This window comes from Scyliorhinus torazame, chromosome 14 (assembly GCF_047496885.1).
Source record: "Scyliorhinus torazame isolate Kashiwa2021f chromosome 14, sScyTor2.1, whole genome shotgun sequence".
Taxonomy (NCBI): Eukaryota; Metazoa; Chordata; class Chondrichthyes; order Carcharhiniformes; family Scyliorhinidae; genus Scyliorhinus; species Scyliorhinus torazame.
The window spans coordinates 211183996-211206472 of record NC_092720.1 but is presented as its reverse complement, the minus strand read 5'-3'; the positions used below and the strand labels follow the sequence as shown (position 1 = coordinate 211206472).

At 46.6% G+C, this 22477-nt stretch overlaps 2 protein-coding genes across 2 annotated transcripts in view; both read right to left on the bottom strand.

Annotated features, from left to right (window-relative positions):
• LOC140390449 (butyrophilin subfamily 1 member A1-like) overlaps nucleotides 1-22477 on the bottom strand; it is a 273313-nt gene that overhangs the window by 108687 nt on the left and 142149 nt on the right. The window lies entirely within an intron of this gene.
• LOC140390460 (zinc-binding protein A33-like) lies at nucleotides 18340-21634 on the bottom strand. The gene is made up of 5 exons (XM_072475612.1): nucleotides 21145-21634; nucleotides 20961-21056; nucleotides 20634-20867; nucleotides 19932-19954; nucleotides 18340-18562 (listed from the first exon to the last, which is right to left on the bottom strand). Exons 1-5 carry the CDS (start codon nucleotides 21550-21552, stop codon nucleotides 18346-18348), a joined length of 978 nt encoding a protein of 325 aa, XP_072331713.1. The 5' UTR covers nucleotides 21553-21634; the 3' UTR covers nucleotides 18340-18345.

Here is a 22477-nt window from a genome sequence, read left to right as displayed (position 1 = left end):
CCACAGTCCAAAGATGTGTAGGTTAGGTAGATTGGCCATGCTAAATTGCCCCTTAGTGTCCAAAAGTTTAGGTTGGATTACTGGGTTACAGGGATAGGCTTAAGTACAGGATGCCCTGTACTGGCTCTTTCCAAGGGCCAGTACAGACTCGATGGGCCAATGGCCTCTTCTGCACTGTGATGAACATCACTTTGGAGTCGGGGAGAGTGTGAATGGACTGAGGGAGGATCGAGTGAGCTAGAGGGGACAGGGCATATGCTGGAGGGGAGGGAGAGACGGTTAGGGAAGCTGGAAGTGAAGGAATGGAGATTGTGGGAAACAGTGTGTGGGAGTAGGAGAGAGAGTGTGGGATTGAGGGGTGCGGAACAGCAGAATGGTGAGAGTGATGGGATGGGAGACGAGGGAAGGATAGACAGTGGGAGAGAGGATGTAGAGGGAGCCGAGCATGTGTGAGATGGCGAGGAGAGAGCTGTCGGTTGTGGGCAGAAGGGTGTAGATGGAGAGGAGAGAGGGCAGAGGAATGGGAGGTGAGAGAAAAAACTGGGGGAGGTGGCTGGCAGCAACTTCTGGATGAGTGGGAGGGCAGAGAGAATTAGGGAGCAGAAGGGGAGAGGAATAGAGGAATGGAGAGGGGAAGGGTCTAAATCGGCTGGGGGTGGGGAGAAAGCAGGGGAGGGAGACAGTGTTGGTGCGTTACTTTCTTAACTTCTGCAGTCTATGTGGTGTAGGTACACCCACAGTGCTGTTAGGGAGAGAATTCCAGGATCTTGACACAGTGACAATGAAGGAATGGCGATATATTTCCAAGTCAGCATAGTGTGTGACTGAGAGGGGAACTTCCAGGTGGTGGTGTGTCCAGACATCTGCTGCTCTTGTCCTCCGAGATGGTAGCGGTTGTGGGTTTGGAAAGAAGCCTTGGCGAGTTTCTGAAGAGCATCTTGTAGACGGTACACACGGCTAACATTGTTCGTCCTTGTTAGAGGGATTGCATGTTTGTGGGAGGGGGAGCGATCAAACGGGCGACTTTGTCCTGGATGGTGTTCAACTTCTTTAGTGTTGTTGGAGCTGCAGATAAGCTGACAAGACACTGGCAGTGGGGGGGTGGGAGGGGGGTGGGGGGGTTGACGTCAAGAGAGGTAATGGAGAGATCGAACTGGGTGTCATTTGAAAACTGTCCCTCTTTCTGTGGGTGAGGTTACTAAGTGGCAGCAAGTAGATCAGGAAAAGGAGACGATCAAGGATAAAATGTTTGAGAGTCTCCGAGGGAGCACTATGGGGGTGAGAAGTGAAACTATTGCTGGAGATACTCTGGCTGTGATAGAATCGCCAAGTGTGGAACCAAATAAAGACAGTGCCACAGAGTCGGGAAATAGAGGAGATAGTTTGGAGGAGAATGGTGGTGTTGACCATGTCAATGTTTGCAGAGAGGTTCAGAGGGATGAGGAGGGATAATGTATTATACTCGTTATGTGTGTCATTTATTAGGACCATTCTGCGCTGTGATCGGGATGAAAATCTGGTTGCTGTGGTTCAAATATCCACGTGCAGGAAAATTGGACATTTATTTCAGAAGTGCTCATATCTGGAAGACTTTGTAGAAGAATGTAAGGTCAGAGAACAATTATAAATACAGAGGGATCGAGATTGGGGATTTTAACATGGGGCTTAAAACTCTGAACAGGAATTTAACAGGAGGTGACAGCACAGGAACAAGATCGGAGAGAGAACACAGCCCTGTCTGACTCCGGATTTAACTGGAAAACTTTTCAGTTTCAACACATTGATTGAAATTGCGGTGTTTTCGTTTGGAGAGAGCAGTTGGATCCATTTGCAGATTTGCTCCTCAAACTTCATTTTGGAGAGTATATTGACCATGTGGGTGTGTGATATTCTGTTAAAGGCCTTCTCCTGGTCCAAGCTGATGAAGCAGGTGTCAGCATTCTGTCCCAGATATAGGTGATTATATCCCTGTAGAAGCCAGGTATTTCTAATACACCGAACATAGAACATAGAAAATACAGCACAGAACAGGCCCTTCGGCCCACGATGTTGTGCCGAACCTTTGTCCTAGATTAATCATAGATTATCATTGAATTTACAGTGCAGAAGGAGGCCATTCGGCCCTTTGAGTCTGCACCAGCTCTTGGAAAGAGCACCCTACCCAAACTCAACACCTCCACCCAACACCAAGGGCAATTTGGACATTAAGGGCAATTTATCATTAGCCAATTCACCTAACCCGCACATCTTTGGACTGTGGGAGGAAACCGGAGCACCCGGAGGAAACCCACGCAGACACGGGGAGGACGTGCAGACTCCGCACACACAATGACCCAAGCCGGAATCGAACCTGGGACCATGGATCTGTGAAGCAATTGTGCTATCCACAATGCTACCGTGCTGCCCTTAAGAACAAATAAATCTACACTATATCATTTTCCCGTAATCCATGTACCTATCCAACAGCTGCTTGAAGGTCCCTAATGTTTCCGACTCAACTACTTCCACAGGCAGTGCATTCCATGCCCCCACTACTCTCTGGGTAAAGAACCTACCTCTGATATCCCTCCTATATCTTCCACCTTTCACCTTAAATTTATGTCCCCTTGTAATGGTGTGTTCCACCCGGGGAAAAAGTCTCTGACTGTCTACTCTATCTATTCCCCTGATCATCTTATAAACCTCTATCAAGTCGCCCCTCATCCCTCTCCGCTCTAATGAGAAAAGGCCTAGCACCCTCAACCTTTCCTCGTAAGACCTACTCTCCATTCCAGGCAACATCCTGGTAAATCTTCTTTGCACCTTTTCCAGAGCTTCCACATCCTTCCTAAAATGAGGCGACCAGAACTGTACACAGTACTCCAAATGTGGCCTTACCAAAGTTTTGTACAGCTGCATCATCACCTCACGGCTCTTAAATTCAATCCCTCTGTTAATGAACGCGAGCACACCATAGGCCTTCTTCACAGCTCTATCCACTTGAGTGGCAACTTTCAAAGATATATGAACATAGACCCCAAGGTCTCTCTGCTCCTCCACAATGCCAAGGACTCTACCGTTAACCCTGCATTCCGCATTCATATTTGTCCTTCCAAAATGGACAACCTCACACTTTTCAGGGTTAAACTCCATCTGCCACTTCTCAGCCCAGCTCTGCATCCTATCAATACTCTTTGCAGCCGACAACAGCCCTCCTTACTATCCACAACTCCACCAATCTTCGTATCGTCTGCAAATTTACTGACCCACCCTTCAACTCCCTCATCCAAGTCATTAATGAAAATCACAAACAGCAGAGGACCCAGAACTGATCCCTGCGGTACACCACGGTAACTGGGATCCAGGCTGAATATTTGCCATCCACCACCACTCTCTGACTTCTATCGGTTAGCCAGTTCGTTATCCAACTGGCCAAATTTCCCACTATCCCATGCCTCCTTACTTTGTGCAGAAGCCTACCATGGGGAACTTTATCAAATGCCTTACTAAAATCCATGTACGCTACATCCACTGCTTTACCTTCATCCACATGCTTGGTCACCTCCTCAAAGAATTCAATAAGATTTGTAAGGCAAGACCTACCCCTCACAAATCCGTGCTGACTATCCCTAATCAAGCAGTGTCTTTCCAGATGCTCAGAAATCCTATCCTTCAGTACCCTTTCCATTACTTTGCCTACCACCGAAGTAAGACTAACTGGCCTGTAATTCCCAGGGTTATCCCTAGTTCCTTTTTTGAACAGGGGCACGACATTCGCCACTCTCCAATCCCCTGGTACCACCCCTGTTGACAGTGAGGACGAAAAGATAATTGCCAACGGCTCTGCAATTTCATCTCTTGCTTCCCATAGAATCCTTGGATATATCCCGTCAGGCCCGGGGGACTTGTCTATCCTCAAGTTTTTCAAAATGCCCAACACATCTTCCTTCCTAACAAGTATTTCCTCGAGCTTACCAATCTGTTTCACACTGTCCTCTCCAACAATATCGCCCCTCTCATTTGTAAATACAGAAGAAAAGTACTCATTCAAGACCTCTCCTATCTCTTCAGACTCAATACACAATCTCCCGCTACTGTCCTTGATCGGACCTACCCTCGCTCTAGTCATTCTCATATTTCTCACATATGTGTAAAAGGCCTTGGGGTTTTCCTTGATCCTACCTGCCAAAGATTGTTCATGCCCTCTCTTAGCTCTCCTAATCCCTTTCTTCAGTTCCCTCCTGGCTATCTTGTATCCCTCCAATGCCCTATCTGAACCTTGTTTCCTCAGCCTTGCATAAGTCACCTTTTTCCTCTTAACAAGACATTCAACCTCTCTTGTCAACCATGGTTCCCTCACTCGACCATCTCTTCCCTGCCTGACAGGGACATACATATCAAGGACACGTAGCACCTGTTCCTTGAACAAGTTCCACATTTCACTTGTGTCCTTCCCTGCCAGCCTATGTTCCCAACTTATGCACTTCAATTCTTGTCTGACAACATCGTATTTACCCTTCCCCCAATTGTAAACCTTGCCCTGTTGCACGTACCTATCCCTCTCCATTACTAAAGTGAAAGTCACAGAATTGTGGTCACTATCTCCAAAATGCTCCCCCACTAACAAATCTACCACTTGCCCTGGTTCATTACCCAGTACTAAATCCAATATTGCCCCTCCTCTGGTCGGACAATCTACATACTGTGTTAGAAAAGCTTCCTGGACACACTGCACAAACACCACCCCATCCAAACTATTTGATCTAAAGAGTTTCCACTCAATATTTGGGAAGTTAAAGTCGCCCATGACTACTACCCTATGACTTCTGCACCTTTCCAAAATCTGTTTCCCAATCTGTTCCTCCACATCTCTGCTACTATTGGGGGGCCTATAGAAAACTCCTAACAAGGTGACTGCTCCTTTCCTATTTCTGACTTCAACCCATACTACCTCAATAGGGTGATACTCCTCGAACTGCCTTTCTGCAGCTGTTATACTATCTCTAATTAATAATGCCACCCCCCCACCTCTTTTACCACCCTCCCTAATCTTATTGAAACATCTATAACCAGGGACCTCCAACAACCATTTCTGCCCCTCTTCTATCCACGTTTCCGTGATGGCCACCACATCGTAGTCCCAAGTACCGATCCATGCCTTAAGTTCACCCACCTTATTCCTGATGCTTCTTGCGTTGAAGTATACACACTTCAACCCATCTCCGTGCCTGCAAATACTCTCCTTTGCCAGTGTTCCCTTCCCCACTGCCTCATTACATGCTTTGGCGTCCTGAATATCGGCTACCTTAGTTGCTGGACTACAAATCCGGTTCCCATTCCCCTGCCAAATTAGTTTAAACCCTCCCGAAGAGTATTGGCAAACCTCCCTCCCAGGATATTGGTGCCCCTCTGGTTCAGATGCAACCCGTCCTGCTTGTACAGGTCCCACCTTCCCCAGAATGCGCTCCAATTATCCAAATACCTGAAGCCCTCCCTCCTACACCATTCCTGCAGCCACGTGTTCAACTGCACTCTCTCCCTATTCCTAGCCTCGCTATCACGTGGCACCGGCAACAAACCAGAGATGACAACTCTGTCTGTCCTGGCTTTCAACTTCCAGCCTAACTCCCTCAACTTGTTTATTACCTCCACACCCCTTTTCCTACCTATGTCGTTGGTACCATTGTGCACCACGACTTCTGGCTGCTCCCCCTCCCCCTTAAGGATCCTGAAGACACGATCCGAGACATCCCTGGCCCTGGCACCCGGGAGGCAACATACCTTCCGGGAGTCTCGCTCGCGACCACAGAATCTCCTATCTATTCCCCTAACCATTGAATCTCCTACAACTATTGCTTTTCTATTCTCCCCCCTTCCCTTCTGAGCCCCAGAGCCAGACTCAGTGCCAGAGACCTGGCCGCTAGGGCCTTCCCCCGGTAGGTCATCCCCCCCAACAGCATCCAAAACGGTATACTCGTTTTGAAGGGGAACGGCCACGAAGGATTCCTGCACTGTCTGCCTGTTTGTTTTTTTCCCCTGACTGTAACCCAGCTATTCTTGTCCTGTACCTTGGGTGTGGTTACCTCCCTGTAACTCTTCTCAATCACCCCCTCTGCCTCCCGGATGATCCGAAGTTCATCCAGCTTCAGCTCCAGTACCCTAACACGGTCTTTGAGGAGCTGAAGTTGGGTGCACTTCCCGCAGGTATAGTCAGTGGGGACACCGGTGGTATTCCTCACCACCCACATCCTACAGGAGGAGCATGTAACTGGCGTAGCCTCCATCCCCTCTTACCTTACAGAATATAGCTGCTGTGTGGACTAACTAGATCTCCGCCCTCCGACTCTGCTCCCAGTCAGCTACACTTCCTGTAAACTCCTGGCTCTCTTCGCACTCTTTGCGGAAATGTCGGAAACAAAATGAAAGGAGCACCTTACTCCCTCCTCACCTAACTCCCTCGGTCACCAAACTCTCACTATCACACTCAAAAAGCACCAAATTCAGCACTCAGTGCAAAACCGAATATAGGTAAAAGATAGCTGTTTAAGCATAAATATTAAGTCCCAGTTTTAAATTAAGGATTAAAAAACACATATTCTGCAAATTCATTTACATAGTTTTAAAATAACACAGAAGTCTGATAAGAGAAAATACTTTTCATTACATTTCTCCAAGGACAAGGGCTGAATCCAGACCAGTAACTTAAAGGCTCCATTATTCTCATTTCAGACCATTAGTGATAACAGCCTGAACCACATTCCATAACTTATACAGGCTGAAACATTCTAGACTATTGCTGATTTGTTTTTAATAAATGACAGTTAGAACATCAAATCCAATATATTTGATTCCAACATTCTCAAAACATGACAATTTCATAGAAACAGCATAATTCACTTTACTAGATTAAAACAGACAGTTTGATTTACATTTTTCAAGTCATTGTCCAGCATGGCATGACGAGATAACATGAAGTCTCCATTGTTACAATAGCCAAGCCAGCATAAAACCAGTTTTTGCTGGCTTTGATAAAGCACAATATCGCATTCTTTAACATACACAAGTATGCAGATACACAACAATTAGAAGTAATGTTACATTTTGAAGATGGACGGCTTGCCGTCGAATCAGATGTGTTTGAGTCTAACCCAAACCAATTAGGATTATATTGGGGTGTGATCAGATGACTTAAGACAGATATGAAACAGTATAACTGAGGAGTTTCATTCCGCCATTTTTTGTTAGTTTTAGGTTAGTTTTTTGGGGAGGTAGCTTCAGTTAGTTTTTGACTTTGACTTTTAAAGTTTTGCCTAAGCAAGAAGATATTTCTGTGATTCTTTGAAAGCTTCAAATTGTCTACGAATTGCCTTTCAAATGACTTTCAAATTGTAATCAATAGAAGACAAATAAAACAATTCTTATTGGCACCTGAGAAGTTTTAACTAAACTTTCTACTGAGTTCCAGTAATCGCAAGTGCAGCTGGTAACCTGAATGCTTTCAAAATCCCTCAACTGGCACAATCGAATCCTACAATCCCTGAGGAGCACAAGGCTATCAGAGAGCTCCCTTCCACTGATTAACCACTTCCTTACCTTGCAGGTCAGCTGTTCGGGAGAGAGAGGGAGCCGGGACCTTGGAAACAGCGCGGGAATTTGAAAAAGCGCGGGAGCTGCGAGGCAGAGGAGACAGATTAAAATGTCGCGGCGTGGGTGAGGTAAGTACTGATTAACCATCTCCTTACCTTGCAGGTCAGCTGTTCGGGAGAGAGAGGGAGCCGGGACCTTGGAAACAGCGCAGGAGTTTGAAAAAGCGCGGGAGCTGCGAGGCAGAGGAGACAGATTAAAATGTCGCGGCGTGGGTGAGGTAAGTACTGATTAACCATCTCCTTACCTTGCAGGTCAGCTGTTCGGGAGAGAGAGGGAGCCGGGACCTTGGAAACAGCACGGGAGTTTGAAAAAGCGCGGGAGCTGCGAGGCAGAGGGGACAGATTAAAAGGTTGCGGCGTGGGTGAGGTAAGTACTGATTAACCACTTCCTTACCTTGCAGGTCAGCTGTTCGGGAGAGAGAGGGAGCCGGGACCTTGGAAACAGCGCGGGAGTTTGAAAAAGCGCGGGAGCTGCGAGGCAGAGGGGACAGATTAAAAGGTCGCGGCGTGGGTGAGGTAAGTACTGATTAACCACTTCCTTACCTTGCAGGTCAGCTGTTAGTTTCGGGAGATCAGTTTTGTGAGCAGGCCTATTGGCTGACTGTAAATCAGGAAGGATACAAAAGGTGTGGCTGAAGTGCCTATAGAAACAGAGTGCTGGAGGCAAACAGAGTGTATCTAAGTTTGGGTAAGGCTGAGTTCGGGTAAGAGGTGAGTGAGGGCTGTGTTTGTTTTTTGGAGTTTGGTGTTTGGGGTTGAGTTCCCCCCCCCAAAAAAAAATCCAATTAATTAAGTAAATTAATTAGCTAGTAAGGGAATTTGGTGCCCATCTTAAGGAGGTGCAGAGAAGCAGACCTGTGAGGGAGCCTCGGGAGCAATTACATCACAGCCAGCAGGTAAGTGATTGGCTTGTAACTGGTAAGTGATTTCTCTCTCTCTTTGACTTTCTCTTAGCTGTGTAGTGTAGTTCAAATTTAACTTCAGGTTTAAGTCATGGCAGGAGAGCTCAGACCCGTGTCATGCTCCTCTTGTGAGATGTGGCAAGTCAGGGACCCTTCTGGTGTCCCTGACTCCTTCATCTGCAAGAAGTGTGTCCAACTGCAGCTCCTGTTAGACCGCTTGACGGCTCTGGAGCTGCGGATGGACTCACTTTGGAGCATCCGCGATGCTGAGGAAGATGTGGATAGCACATTCAGTGAGTTGGTCACACCGCAGATTAAAATTACTGAGGCAGATAGGGAATGGGTGACCAACAGACAGAGGAAGAGTAGGAAGGTAGTGCAGGGATCCCCTGCGGTCATCTCCCTCCAAAACAGATTTACCGTTTTGGAAACTGTTGGGGGAGATGGCTCACCAGGGGAAGGTGGCAGCAGCCAGGTTCATGGCACCGTGGCTGGCTCTGCTGCACAGAAGGGCGGGAAAAAGAGTGGCAGAGCTATAGTGATAGGGGATTCAATTGTAAGGGGAATAGACAGGCGTTTCTGTGGACGCAAACGAGAATCCAGGTTGGTATGTTGCCTCCCTGGTGCAAGGGTCAAGGATGTCTCGGAGCGGCTGCAGGGCATTCTGGAGGGGGAGGGTGAACAGCCAGCTGTCGTGGTGCATATAGGCACCAACGATATAGGTAAAAAATGGGATGAGGTCCTACAAGCTGAATTTAAGGAGTTAGGAGTTAAACTAAAAAGTAGGACCTCAAAGGTAGTAATCTCAGGATTGCTACCAGTGCCACGTGATAGTCCGAGTAGGAATGACAGGATAGCTAGGATGAATACGTGGCTTGAAAGATGGTGCAAGAGGGAGGGTTTCAAATTCCTGGGACATTGGGACCGGTTCTGGGGGAGGTGGGACCTATACAAATCGGACGGTCTGCATCTGGGTGGGACCGGAACCAATGTTCTCGGGGGTGTGTTTGCTAGTGCAGTTGGGGAGGGTTTAAACTAATGTGGCAGGGGGATGGGAACCGATGTAGGAAGTCAGTGGGGACAGAAACAAAAGGCAGGAAGGGAGAATGTGTAAAGCATGACCTGAGAAAGCAGGGCAGAGAGCAAGGAAGGTCTACATTAAACTGCATTTATTTCAATGCAAGGGGCCTGACGGGCAAAGCGGATGAACTCAGGGCATGGACGGGCACATGGGACTGGGATATTATAGCTATGACTGAAACATGGCTAAGGGAGGGGCAGGACTGGCAGCTCAATGTTCCGGGGTACAGATGCTATAGAAAGGATAGAACAGGAGGTAAGAGAGGAGGGGGAGTGGCGTTTTTGATTAGGGAGAACATCACGGCAGTACTTAGAGGGGATATATCCGAGGGTTCGCCCACTGAGTCTATATGGGTGGAACTGAAAAATAAGAAGGGAGAGATCACCTTGGTAGGACTATACTACAGGCCCCCAAATAGTCAGCGGGAAATTGAGGAGCAAATATGTAAGGAGATTACAGATAGCTGCAAGAATAATAGGGTGGTAGTAGTAGGGGACTTTAACTTTCCCAACATTGACTGGGACAGCCATAGCATTAGGGGCTTGGATGGAGGGAAATTTGTTGAGTGTATTCAGGAGGAATTTCTCATTCAGTATGTGGATGGACCGACTAGAGAGGGGGCAAAACTTGACCTCGTCTTGGGAAATAAGGAAGGGCAAGTGACAGAAGTGCTAGTGAGAGATCACTTTGGGACAAGTGACCATAACTCCATTAGTTTTAAGATAGCTATGGAGAATGATAGGTCTGGCCCAAGAGTTAAAATTCTTAATTGGGGCAAGGCCAATTTTGATGGTATCAGACAGGAACTTGCAGAGGTAGATTGGGGGAGACTGTTGGCAGGCAAAGGGACGGCTGGTAAATGGGAGGCTTTTAAAAATGTGTTAACCAGGGTGCAGGGTAAGCACATTCCCTTTAAAGTGAAGGGCAAGGCTGGTAGAAGTAGGGAACCCTGGATGACTCGAGATATTGAGACTCTGGTCAAAAAGAGGAAGGAGGCATATGACGTACATAAGCAACTGGGATCAAGTGGATCCCTTGAAGAGTATAGAGATTGTCGAAATAGAGTTAAGAGGGAAATCAGGAGGGCAAAAAGGGGACATGAAATTGCTTTGGCAAATAATGCAAGGGAGAATCCAAAGAGATTCTACAAATACATAAAGGGGAAAAGAGTAACTAGGGACAGAGTAGGGCCTCTTAAGGATCAACAAGGGCATCTATGTGCAGAGCCACAAGAGTTGGGTGAGATCCTGAATGAATATTTCTCATCGGTATTCACGGTGGAGAAAGGCATGGATGTTAGGAAACTAAGGGAAATAAATAGTGATGTCTTGAGAAGTGTGCATATTACAGAGGAGGAGGTGCTGGAAGTCTTAAAGCGCATCAAGGTAGATAAATCCCCGGGACCTGATGAAATGTATCCCAGGATGTTGTGGGAGGCTAGGGAGGAAATTGCGGGTCCCCTAACAGAGATATTTGAATCATCGGCAGCCACAGGTGAGGTGCCTGAAGATTGGAGAGTGGCGAATGTTGTGCCCTTGTTTAAGAAGGGCAGCAGGGAAAAGCCTGGGAACTACAGACCGGTGAGCCTAACGTCTGTAGTAGGTAAGTTGCTAGAAGGTATTCTGAGAGACAGGATCTACAAGCATTTAGAGAGGCAAGGACTGATTCGGGGCAGTCAGCATGGCTTTGTGCGTGGAAAATCATGTCTCACAAATTTGATTGAGTTTTTTGAGGGGGTGACCAAGAAGGTAGATGAGGGCAGTGCAGTAGACGTTGTCTACATGGACTTTAGCAAAGCCTTTGACAAGGTACCGCATGGTAGGTTGTTGCAGAAGGTTAAAGCTCACGGGATCCAGGGTGAGGTTGCCAATTGGATTCAAAATTGGCTGGACGACAGAAGACAGAGGGTGGTTGTAGAGGGTTGTTTTTCAAACTGGAGGCCTGTGACCAGTGGTGTGCCTCAGGGATCGGTGCTGGGTCCACTGTTATTTGTGATTTATATTAATGATTTGGATGAGAATTTAGGAGGCATGGTTAGTAAGTTTGCAGATGACACCAAGATTGGTGGCACAGTGGATAGTGAAGAAGATTATCTAGGATTGCAACGGTATCTTGATCAATTAGGCCAGTGGGCCGACGAATGGCAGATGGAGTTTAATTTAGATAAATGTGAGGTGATGCATTTTGGCAGATCGAATCAGGCCAGGACCTACTCAGTTAATGGTATGGCGTTGGGGAGAGTTATAGAACAAAGAGATCTAGGAGTACAGGTTCATAGCTCCTTGAAGGTGGAGTCGCAGGTGGACAGGGTGGTGAAGAAGGCATTCGGCATGCTTGGTTTCATTGGTCAGAACATTGAATACAGGAGTTGGGACGTCTTGTTGAAGTTGTACAAGACATTGGTACGGCCACACTTGGAATACTGTGTGCAGTTCTGGTCACCCTATTATAGAAAGGATATTATTAAACTGGAAAGAGTGCAGAAAAGATTTACTAGGATGTTGCCGGGACTTGATGGTTTGAGTTATAAGGAGAGGCTGGATAGACTGGGACTTTTTTCCTTGGAGCGTAGGAGGCTTAGGGGTGATCTTATAGAGGTCTATAAAATAATGAGGGGCATAGATAAGGTAGATAGTCAACATCTTTTCCCAAAGGTAGGGGAGTCTAAAACTAGAGGGCATAGGTTTAAGGTGAGAGGGGAGAGATTCAGAAGGGCCCAGAGGGGCAATTTCTTCACTCAGAGGGTAGTGAGTGTCTGGAATGGGCTGCCAGAGGTAGTAGTAGAGGCGGGTACAATTGTGTCTTTTAAAAAACATTTAGATAGTTACATGGGTAAGATGGGTATAGAGGGTTATGGGCCAAGTACGGGCAACTGGGATTAGCTTAATGGTAAAAACTGGGCGGCATGGACTGGTTGGGCCGAAGGGCCTGTTTCCATGCTGTAAACTTCTATGATTCTATGATTCCGGATACAGCAGAGGTCTGATCAAAGTAGATCACCAACTCTAGAGCAGACTTGACTCGATTGATGACCTTGGACAGAATTCTGTTGTCCATGTTAAGCAGTGAAATGTCACCAATTTCTAAATCCTCTCTGTCCCCTTCCACTTGTAGGTGAAGGTGAGGAAGCCTTTCCTCATGGATTCTAAAATCTTATCAGTCCGAATCAAACTCTCACCCACTGGCCTGATCCAGTCTCACAGTCAAGCACAAATGACCTGATGAACTGTCACTTCCTCTCAAGGAGCTGGCAGTTTTTGTCAACTCGTCCAAAATTAGTGTATTTTCTCGTGTCATCAAAGATTTCTGTGATAGAGGCCAGTAAAGTCAATGTCACACAATCTGGCACAAAAGGATTTGCTGATCCTCAGTATGTCAGACTGCGATGATGTCACTGAACCAACTTCTTCCTTCAGGCTGTTGATCACAGATCTCTCTCTCACTGTCTCTCTCTCTCTGTCTCTCTATCTCTCACTGTCTCTCTCTCTCTCTCTGTCTCTCTCTCTCACTGTCTCTCTCTCACTGTCTCTCTCTCTCTGTCTCTCTCTGTCTCTCTCTCTCTTTCTCTCTCTCTCCCTCTCTCTCTCTCTCTCACTGTCTCTCTCTCTGTCTCTCTCACTGTCTCTCTCTCTCTCTCACTGTCTCTCTCTCTCCCTCTCTCTATCTCTCTCTCTCTCTCTCTCTCTCTCTCTCTCTGTCTCTCTCTGTCTCTCTCTCTGTCCCTGTCTCTCTCTCTCTGTGTAACCTGTGGAAGATGAAACGTGAGCGGAGTCTGGAATGAATGATAATCTTGGAGCCTCTACAGCGAAGAGTGAGTCATGAAGAACAAAGAACAAACAACAGTACAGCACAGGAACAGGCCCTTCTGCCCTCCAAGCCTGTGCCGACCATGCTGCCCGTCTAAACTAAAATCTTCCACACTTCCGGCGTCCGTATCCCTCTATTCCCATCCTATTCATGTATTTGTCATGATGCCCCTTAAACATCACTATCGTCCCTGCTTCCACCCCTCCTCCGGTAGCGAGTTCCAGGCACCCACTACCCTCTGTGTAAAAAACTTATCTCGTACATCTCCTCTAAACATTGCCCCTTGCACCTTAAACCTATGCCCCCTAGGAAACCTGGGAAAAAGTCTCTGACTATCCACTCTGTCTATGCCCCTCATAATATTGTTGACTTCTATCAATTTGCCTCTCAACCTCCGACATTCCAGTGAGAACAAACCAAGTTTACTCAACCTCTCCTCATAGCTAATGCCCTCCATACCAGGCAACATCCTGGTAAATCTCTTCTGCATCCTCTCTTTTTTTTTTGGCAATTTACTGTTTATTTTGTACAGTGCACACCTTCATTCGTAACAAAAATAATGGATTGATATATTTAAATGATTTACAGTAAATTATGACTGAGGCACAGTGATTGTCACCAAGCTAATGAGGAAGTTCATGATGCACAAGTTTATAGTGAGAGCCACAGGATGGACATCGCTGGGGATTTCCAGAATACAGCCCGAACCAAACAATCGCAGTGTTATCTTCTTCACAAATGCAGCCAACAAGCCTCTTGTCGGCGATTGAAGGAACAACATGAGGATCTTCCTTGGTACCTGCATACTCCTTCAGTTTGAAGATACTGTAGGGATCCTTCCCTTTCTTCATAGCTTGCAATACTTTCCTCTCGAGACCAGTCGATTGTTCTTCATCTGTCGGAATACCTGTGGAGGCCAAGGACCTGCTGGCTATGATCCTGCTGGCGGCGGGCACCCTCGGGGCCGCCACCGCGGGACAACAAGTTCCACGTGAACACCGCCGCCATCTCAGCGTCCTCTCTCCTGCTCCCTCTCTAAAGCCTCCACATCCTTCTGGTAGTCTGGCGGCCAGAATTGAACATGATATTCCAAGTGTGGCCTAACTAAGGTTCTGTCCAGCTGCAACATGACTTGCCAATTCTTATACTCAATGCACCGGCCAATGAACGCAAGCATGCCGCATGCCTTCTTGACGACCTTCTCCACCCGTGTTGTCCCTTTCAGTGACCTGTGGACCTGTACACCTAGATCTCTCTGACTTTCAATACTCTTGAGGGTTCTACCATTCACTGTATATTCCCTATTGCATTAGACCTTCCAAAATGCATTACCTCACATTTGTCCGGATTAAACTCCATCTGCCATCTCTCCGCCCAAGTCTCCAAACAATCTAAATTCTGCTGTATCCTCAGACAGTCCTCTTCGCTATCCGCAATTCCACCAATCTTTGTGTCGTCTGCAAACTTACTAATCAATGACCCCGATCATCAGCAGCAGGAGCAGATTCTATTTGCTTTTCTCGAGTGAGGACATTTCCTTTTGTCTCTCTCACCCTCTGAACACCTCTAAGGATAAACAACATCTCGATTTTCCACTTGACTGCTTCCCCAGGCACCAGGACCTCAAAGAGAAGTTTCAAATGCATCCACCTTTTTGTAATCCCGTTTGAGTTCCTTGATGTCCTCTGGGGTCACCAATTTCACGTTGCGCATCACCCCCTCTTCCCCCCCACCCCCGCACCACCCCGTCCCCGCCCCTTCAACTCGGTTGTCTGCAATTACAGATGTTCAAGGTGTCTGTCAGGGGCACGCGGGAGACAGGTGGGAATGTGGTGTGGTGAACATGGGAATGATCAGGCCCGATTTTCCACAGATTCAGCAAAGTCTGCGCTGTCCAGTGAAGACAAGGTGACCCTGGCTTCCCCTGAGAACAAAGCTGGAGGGAGGGTGGGGATTGCTCCCTTACCATCCACCTTCATGGTCATTCTGACCTGCCATTTGCTGGTCCAAACCGAATCTTGCCTCACAGGCAATGACCCAGATTCTTCAGACAAAAACTCATCCCTTACTATTGACACCCTCCACATAAAGTATTTGGAGTGATTTACATTTCAGAATCCTCCAGATTTACACAGTAAACGGAGCCGTTAGGAGAGCAAAATCACTCTCAGTACTTACTACCCAACTCCCACTAATGTCACCAAACACTCTGCAGTTATGTAGCAGCTGCAGGTATCCAGTGTTCCCACACTGAACACAAGAAGAAGCTTCATTGTCTCCACAAACTGGAGACATTTGATTCAGATGGGGAGTCAATACAATCTTGATCCTCCACTGGACGGTGATGCCCCACCCAGAGGAACAGTCTGTAGAATGGTTGAATCACTAGTCTGAAAGTGACCTCCGGAAACTCCATCGGAAATTATGTTCGGAGTTCATTCTCTCTGAGTCCTGCCCAATATTTATACCACAAACAACATCATCAAAACAGAAAACTCCATGATTGGCCAATGCTGTTTCTGGGACCTTGCTGTTCAACAAATTGGTTTTCTAATTACCTACATTACAACAGTGACTGTTCCTCAACAATATGCCACTGGTTATGAAGCGTTTGGGGTCACAGTGCCCGAATGAGGGCGGTTTTTCAGTTCAATATCTATTTTTCCCTATTTTGTAATGATTTCTCTGTGACCAGGAGGTGGGATTTTTCTTACTGCTGCTCGCCGCTCTTTTCCCTCTCTCATCCCCGCTGTATGTTCATGTCACCCCCACCCCCTCACCGGAGTCAGAGGAGGATTTCCTGTCTCCTGTCCCCTCCTCAGGAACCACAGAACATCTTCCCACACTGCAACCCCGTGGGAAAGTTGTCAGTGATATTGTTCTGAAGATCAGCCCTCAGAATGGACTGGGCCTCTGAGCAAATTCACAGAGTGAGCAGTGGCTTCACTGGTTCACTACCTGCTCCATCAATGGAGTCACTCAAAAACTCAACCTCACTCAGTCCAAACTCCCTATTCTAGATTTAAAACTATACCGACTTTGACCTAGACTCTGTGATTGTGTTAAACCTGTGGATTTTTACATTCTCCCTTCTGTTTTGAACCTTGAAAATTTCAATAAGATCACCACACTCCCTCCCTTACCCAGTGCAGACTCGCAGTTTCTGCAGCCCCTCCTCTTAATGAAGGTAACCTACTCCACTCCTACTCCACTCCGAGGTCCCCTCCTGCTTCAACAAGACCACCATCATCCCGGTACCAAAAAAGAACCAGGCAACGTGCCTCAATGACTACCATCCGGTGGCCCTGACTTCAGTCGCAATGAAGTGCTTCGAGAGGTTGATCATGAAGCGAATCACCTCCATACTCCCAGAACGCCTTGATCCACTGCAATTCGCATACCATTGCAACCGGTCCACATCAGGCGCCATTTCCCTGGACCTACACCCATCCCTAGAGCATCTCGAAAACAAGGACTGCTACATCAGACTCCTATTTATTGACTACAGCTCCGCCTTCAACACCATAATCCCAGCCAAGCTCATATCAAAGCTCCAAAACCTAGGACTTGGCTCCTCCCTCTGCAACTGGATCCTCGATTTTCTGACCAACAGACCACAATCAGTAAGAATGAACGACAATACCTCCTCCACAATAGTCCTCAATACCGGGGCCCCGCAAGCCCCCTACTCTACTCCCTGTACACACATGACTGCGTGGCAAAACTTGGTTCCAACTCCATCTACAAGTTTGCTGACGATACGACCATAGTGGGCCGGATCTCGAATAACGATGAGTCCGAATACAGGAGGGAGATAGAGAACCTAGTGGAGTGGTGTAGCGACAACAATCTCTCCCTCAATGCCAGCAAAACTAAAGAGCTGATCATTGACTTCAGGAAGCAAAGTACTGTACACACCCCTGTCAGCATCAAAGGGGCCGAGGAGGAGATGTTTAGCAGTTTCAAATTCCGAGGGGTGCACATCTCCAAAAATCTGTCCTGTTCCACTAACGTCAACACTACCACCAAGAAAGCACAACAGCGCCTATACTTCCTCAGGAAACTAAGGAAATTCGGCATGTCCACATTAACCCTTACCAACTTTTACAGATGCACCATAGAAAGCATCCTATCGAGTTGCATCACAGCCTGGTATGGCAACTGCTCGGCCCAGGATCGCAAGAAACTTCAGAGAGTCATAAATACCGCCCAGTCCATCACACGAACCTGCCTCCCATCCATTGACTCCATCTACACCTCCCGCTGCCTGGGGAAAGCGGGCAGTATAATCAAAGATCCCTCCCACCCGGCTTGCTCACTCTTCCAACTTCTTCCATCAGGCAGGAGATACAGAAGTCTGAGAACACGCACGAACAGACTCAAAAACAGCTTCTTCCCCACTGTCACCAGACTCCTAAATGACCCTCTTATGGACTGACCTCATTAACACTACACCCTATATGCTCCATCCGATGCCAGTGCTTATGTAGTCACATTGTATATCTTGTGTTGCCCGATTATGTATTTTCTTTTCTTCCCTTCTCTTCCCATGTACTTAATGATCTGTTGAGCTGCTCGCAGAAAAATACTTTTCACTGTTCCTCGGTACACGTGACAATAAACAAATCCAATCCAATCCAATCCAATCCAGGAGTTCAATTCCACCAACCAGATTGTCTGACGTTTAACACTTGCTCGCTAATGTCTGAATGTCTTCCCGATAAACAATGATAAAAAATGTTCCCAGAGTGACAGACGGGACCAGTCCAGTCTCCTCGACAAATTGGGTTTCCCATCCTGAGATTGGTGCTCTATTCCTCTGGTTAGACAGATCCCTTCACTGCTTTGACACACGGTGCTGATGGCTTCAGACACTCACCCAGAGGAACCCACAGAGAGTCAAATATGGGAATGGAGAGGCTCCCGAGGATTAACAACCGGCAAAGTGAATATTTAATCTGGGACCTTGGAGACCCTTTAGTCCCTTCACAACTGGATTTAAAATCAGGAAAATGAATAGAAGAGTTTTACCGGGGTTAATGGAGTTTATCATTTCTTTCCACGCTGTGTACTGTAAGGGTCCTTTGAACTTTCCGATAGACAGGCCGGCAGCAGATACTGAGAGTGAGCGAGTCTCATCACTAATCCTGTATGTTAAAAAAATGCAATAAATGTGTCTGTTAGAAGATTTTAGAATGTATAGGTCTTTAGCATTTTATATGATTGGGAAAATGTACAAAGTGAAATATTAATCACTTTTTCTATAACTGAGAAAGGGATAACTTGGAAATTCAAAGGCAGAGAATGGAAACCCCCATGTCCTGAAAAAGGTTCTCAGTCTGATAACAGATTAGTTACCGGGATATCACAAATCACAGGAGAAGAGAAACATTTAGCCTGTCCACTTGCTGTTTTACAAACAAAGTTTGTAGAACAAAGACAAAGGCTGAAAACACCTGGAACTTATAAAAAATAAATTTAGAGTACCCAATTCATTTTTCCCACTCAAGTGGCAATTTAGCATGGCCAATCCACCTGCCCGGCACATCATTGGGTTGTGGGGACGAAACCCACGCAAACGCGGGGAGAATGTGCAAACTCCACATGAACAGTGACCCAGAGCCGGGATCGAACCTGGGACCTCGGCGCCGTGAGGCAGCAGTGTTCACCACTGCGCCACCATGCTGGCCCTAAAACATCTGGAACGTAATGTTCACCTCTGTAATAACTGATCCCCACAACCTGCCGAGAATCCTGCTCTCCTTTCCTGGCATCTTGAATATCTCTGATTTTAGTCACTGCCCCATTGGGAGCTGGACATTCAGCTGCCGAGGTCCTGAGCTCTGGAATTCCCTCCCTGATCCTCTCCCTCTCTCTGTCTCTCTTTCTTCCTGAATCACTCTCTCTAAACTCCACCTCCGTCATCCGGATTAATATTTCCTGATGTGTCTCTGGGTCAATTTGTGTTTTTTAACGCTCCTGTGAACCTCCTTTAGACTTTATATTACATTAAAGGTGCTAAATAAATACAAGTCTTTGCTGTTGTGGTTGTTAAGGACACGGAGCCAGTTTATATTATAGAATAAAAATAGAACCCGTTCCCCTTTAACGTCTGACTTTCTCGGGTTGCTCAGGCTCCATGCAGGGGCATGGATGACCCACTCCTTGGATACATGGACCGTGCGGCTCTCTCAGGGTCAGCCGGAAGGTCACAGACACTAACAGCCAACATCAGGCAAGTGATCAGCTCCAGCCTGGGAACCAGGTTGTATTATTTACCTGACATCTTGTCATTTATACAATATTGTAGAACAGTTATAGAAAATCTAATACTGTTTAATCACGGTCATAAAGTTTGTTATTGTAAACTACTCGCCAGTGAACAATACGCCGAGTTTTCATGGCCCTATGGACGACCATTTAAAGTTGTGACAACAACCAAGAGATAAATCCATAACAACAATTGACTGAATTATTTTATCAAACTGCAGAGTTTCAGTAAAGAACATGTCCTACCTTCTCTTCCGACAAGCTTCCTCCTGAAAGAAATGAATGAGGAACAGTGAGGATGACAGTAACAGATTGCAGGAGGAGTTAGACAGGCTGGTGGTATGAGCAGACTCAGAGCAGATGAGATTTCACACGGAGGTGTGAAGTGATGGATTTTGGAAGGAAGATTGTGGAGAGTCAAATAAACTGGAACTGAGCATCAGCCCCGCTCACAGACACAGTGACTCTCACACACCGTACCAGACACACCCACACACTCACAATATGGAACTGAGCATCAGCCCCACTCACAGACACAGTGACTCTCACACACCGGACCTGACACACCCACACACTCACAACATGCTGGAACTGAGCATCAGCCCCGCTCACAGACACAGTGACTCTCACACACCGTACCAGACACACCCACACACTCACAACATGGAACTGGAACTGGATTACAATGGGAGTTCCAGGAGAAAATTAAACTTCCGCAAAACAAAGATCCAGAAAATTCATTCTCAGGTTACAGGTATTCCCGGGATTCTGCAGACAGTGTGGGAGCCGGTAGTTTAGAGACAACAGCAGAACCGTTCAGGTTGGGAAACAATTTCAGTTTATTTCTGATTCTAATTTATCAGTAAATTCTTATTAATTTCACAATTATCATCAGTTATTTTGTGATTGTGAAGTTTCACTGAACTGACCCGCAATATATTCCCTCACCTTCAGAAATATCAGCTCGTCTTTTTGCTCCATCTGTTTCTGCAACTTGGAGAGTTTCTCCTCAATAGAATTTAAATTCTCCTGAATCTCTCGAAGGTTTGCCTCCATTGGTTCTAGAATCCTCTCCTCTTCTTCCCTGAGATCTCTGAGTAAACGCTGCTCTTTCTCAGTGAGAATCTGGTGCATTTTACTGAACTCGGATGTGATGTGGGTCTGCAGACTGCTCGACTGTTCCTACCAAATTAAATGTGAAACATAATTAATGTCCCGCGATAAAGGGAACAAAACTAACCGAGATCCCAGAAAATCAGCACAGGGAGACCTTACCATAACTTCAGAAATCTTCCTTTTCTGTTTCAGTTCCGTTTCTAGAACCGCCGATTTCTTCTCTGTGAGAGAATCTAAGGAAGATTTCAGCTGATTCTGGGATTGGGAGAGAAAATAGCAAAATGAAAATGTTACAGCTGGAAATGGGAGAAAATATCAGTTTATAAAATAACTTCTCTTTTACCTTGTAGATTTCAACAGCTTCATCGATGGGCAGAAAGTTATGAGATTTGTGTTCCCGCGAATCTCTACAAATCACACAGATCAATTTCTTGTCAGTTTCACAAAACAGCTTCAGTTCTTCCTGATGTTTCTCACAGTGAAGTTTACTTTCCTTCTCTTCCGGATTCAGCTTTAATTTTCGAGTTTTCTCGGTCAGATTCGCTAAGGCCCGATTTATCCTGAGGTTTCTTTCCGGAAACTCCTCTCTACATTCCGGGCAGGAGTTTATCTCCTTTTCCCAACACTGGGAGATACAGGAGCGGCAGAAGTTGTGTCCACAATCCAGTGAAACCGGATCAGTGAAGAAATCAAGACAAATGGGACAAATTGTCTCCTCGGTCATACTCTGAACCTGCTGTCTGAGAGCCATGTTCACACTCGGCACTTCCTGATTCAAACTGCTTTCAGTTTCAATGATATTGCGCTGCTGACTCGACTGAACAACTTCACCCAGTGAGAATTTTAATTGGATTGACTAAAATATACTGGTCTGTTTCCTGTCGACTGTTTTTTTAACTTTGTGTCAGTGTGAGGATTAGGTTTAGGGCTCGGGTAAGGATGAGGAGGGTGAGGGTTAGATGGTAATCTTATAGATATTGGAAGATCTTGGTAATCTTATAGATCTTATAGAAGTGAAAGGAGGAAGAAGAACAAAGGGAAGGTCTGTAATAGGGTGGAGAACAGGACAGATTAAAGGTTTCATCGTGAAAGGACAAGTAAAAAATAAAAGATTGACTCGAGAGGTTGAAAAGACATATTCGCAGCCTCGCAAATATAAAGTAAATCAATAAAGAAATAAACCAAAGTGGGTAGTGGGGGAGGGGTCGGTTTGGGAGCGAGTAGAGGCGGCATCCTGTAAGAGTACGAGTTTGGAGGCTTTATTCTCGCCGGCTGGGTACTCCACAAGCCCAGTGGTGGTGGCAGCCCTGGGGGTGTGGGGACATTGGAGAAAGCACATGAGATTGGAGTGTCAGTGTGGTCACCGATCTGTGACAATCACCGTTTTGTTCTGGGGGGGGGGGGGGGGTGGGGGGGCTGGATGGGGGCTTTAGGAGGTGGCAGCGGGCAGGGATTGAGCGATTTGGGAATCTCTTCATTCAGGAGGGTTTCCCGATCTGGAGGCATTAGAGGAGGAGTTTGAGTTACCGGATGGGAACAGGTTTCGGTACCTACAGGCACGGGATTTTGTCCGGAGGCAGGTTCCAAGCTTTCCTCGCCTCCCCTGAGGGGACTACAGGATAAGGTGATGTCACAAACCGGGGTTGGGGAGGGGAGGGTCTCAGAGATATACAAGG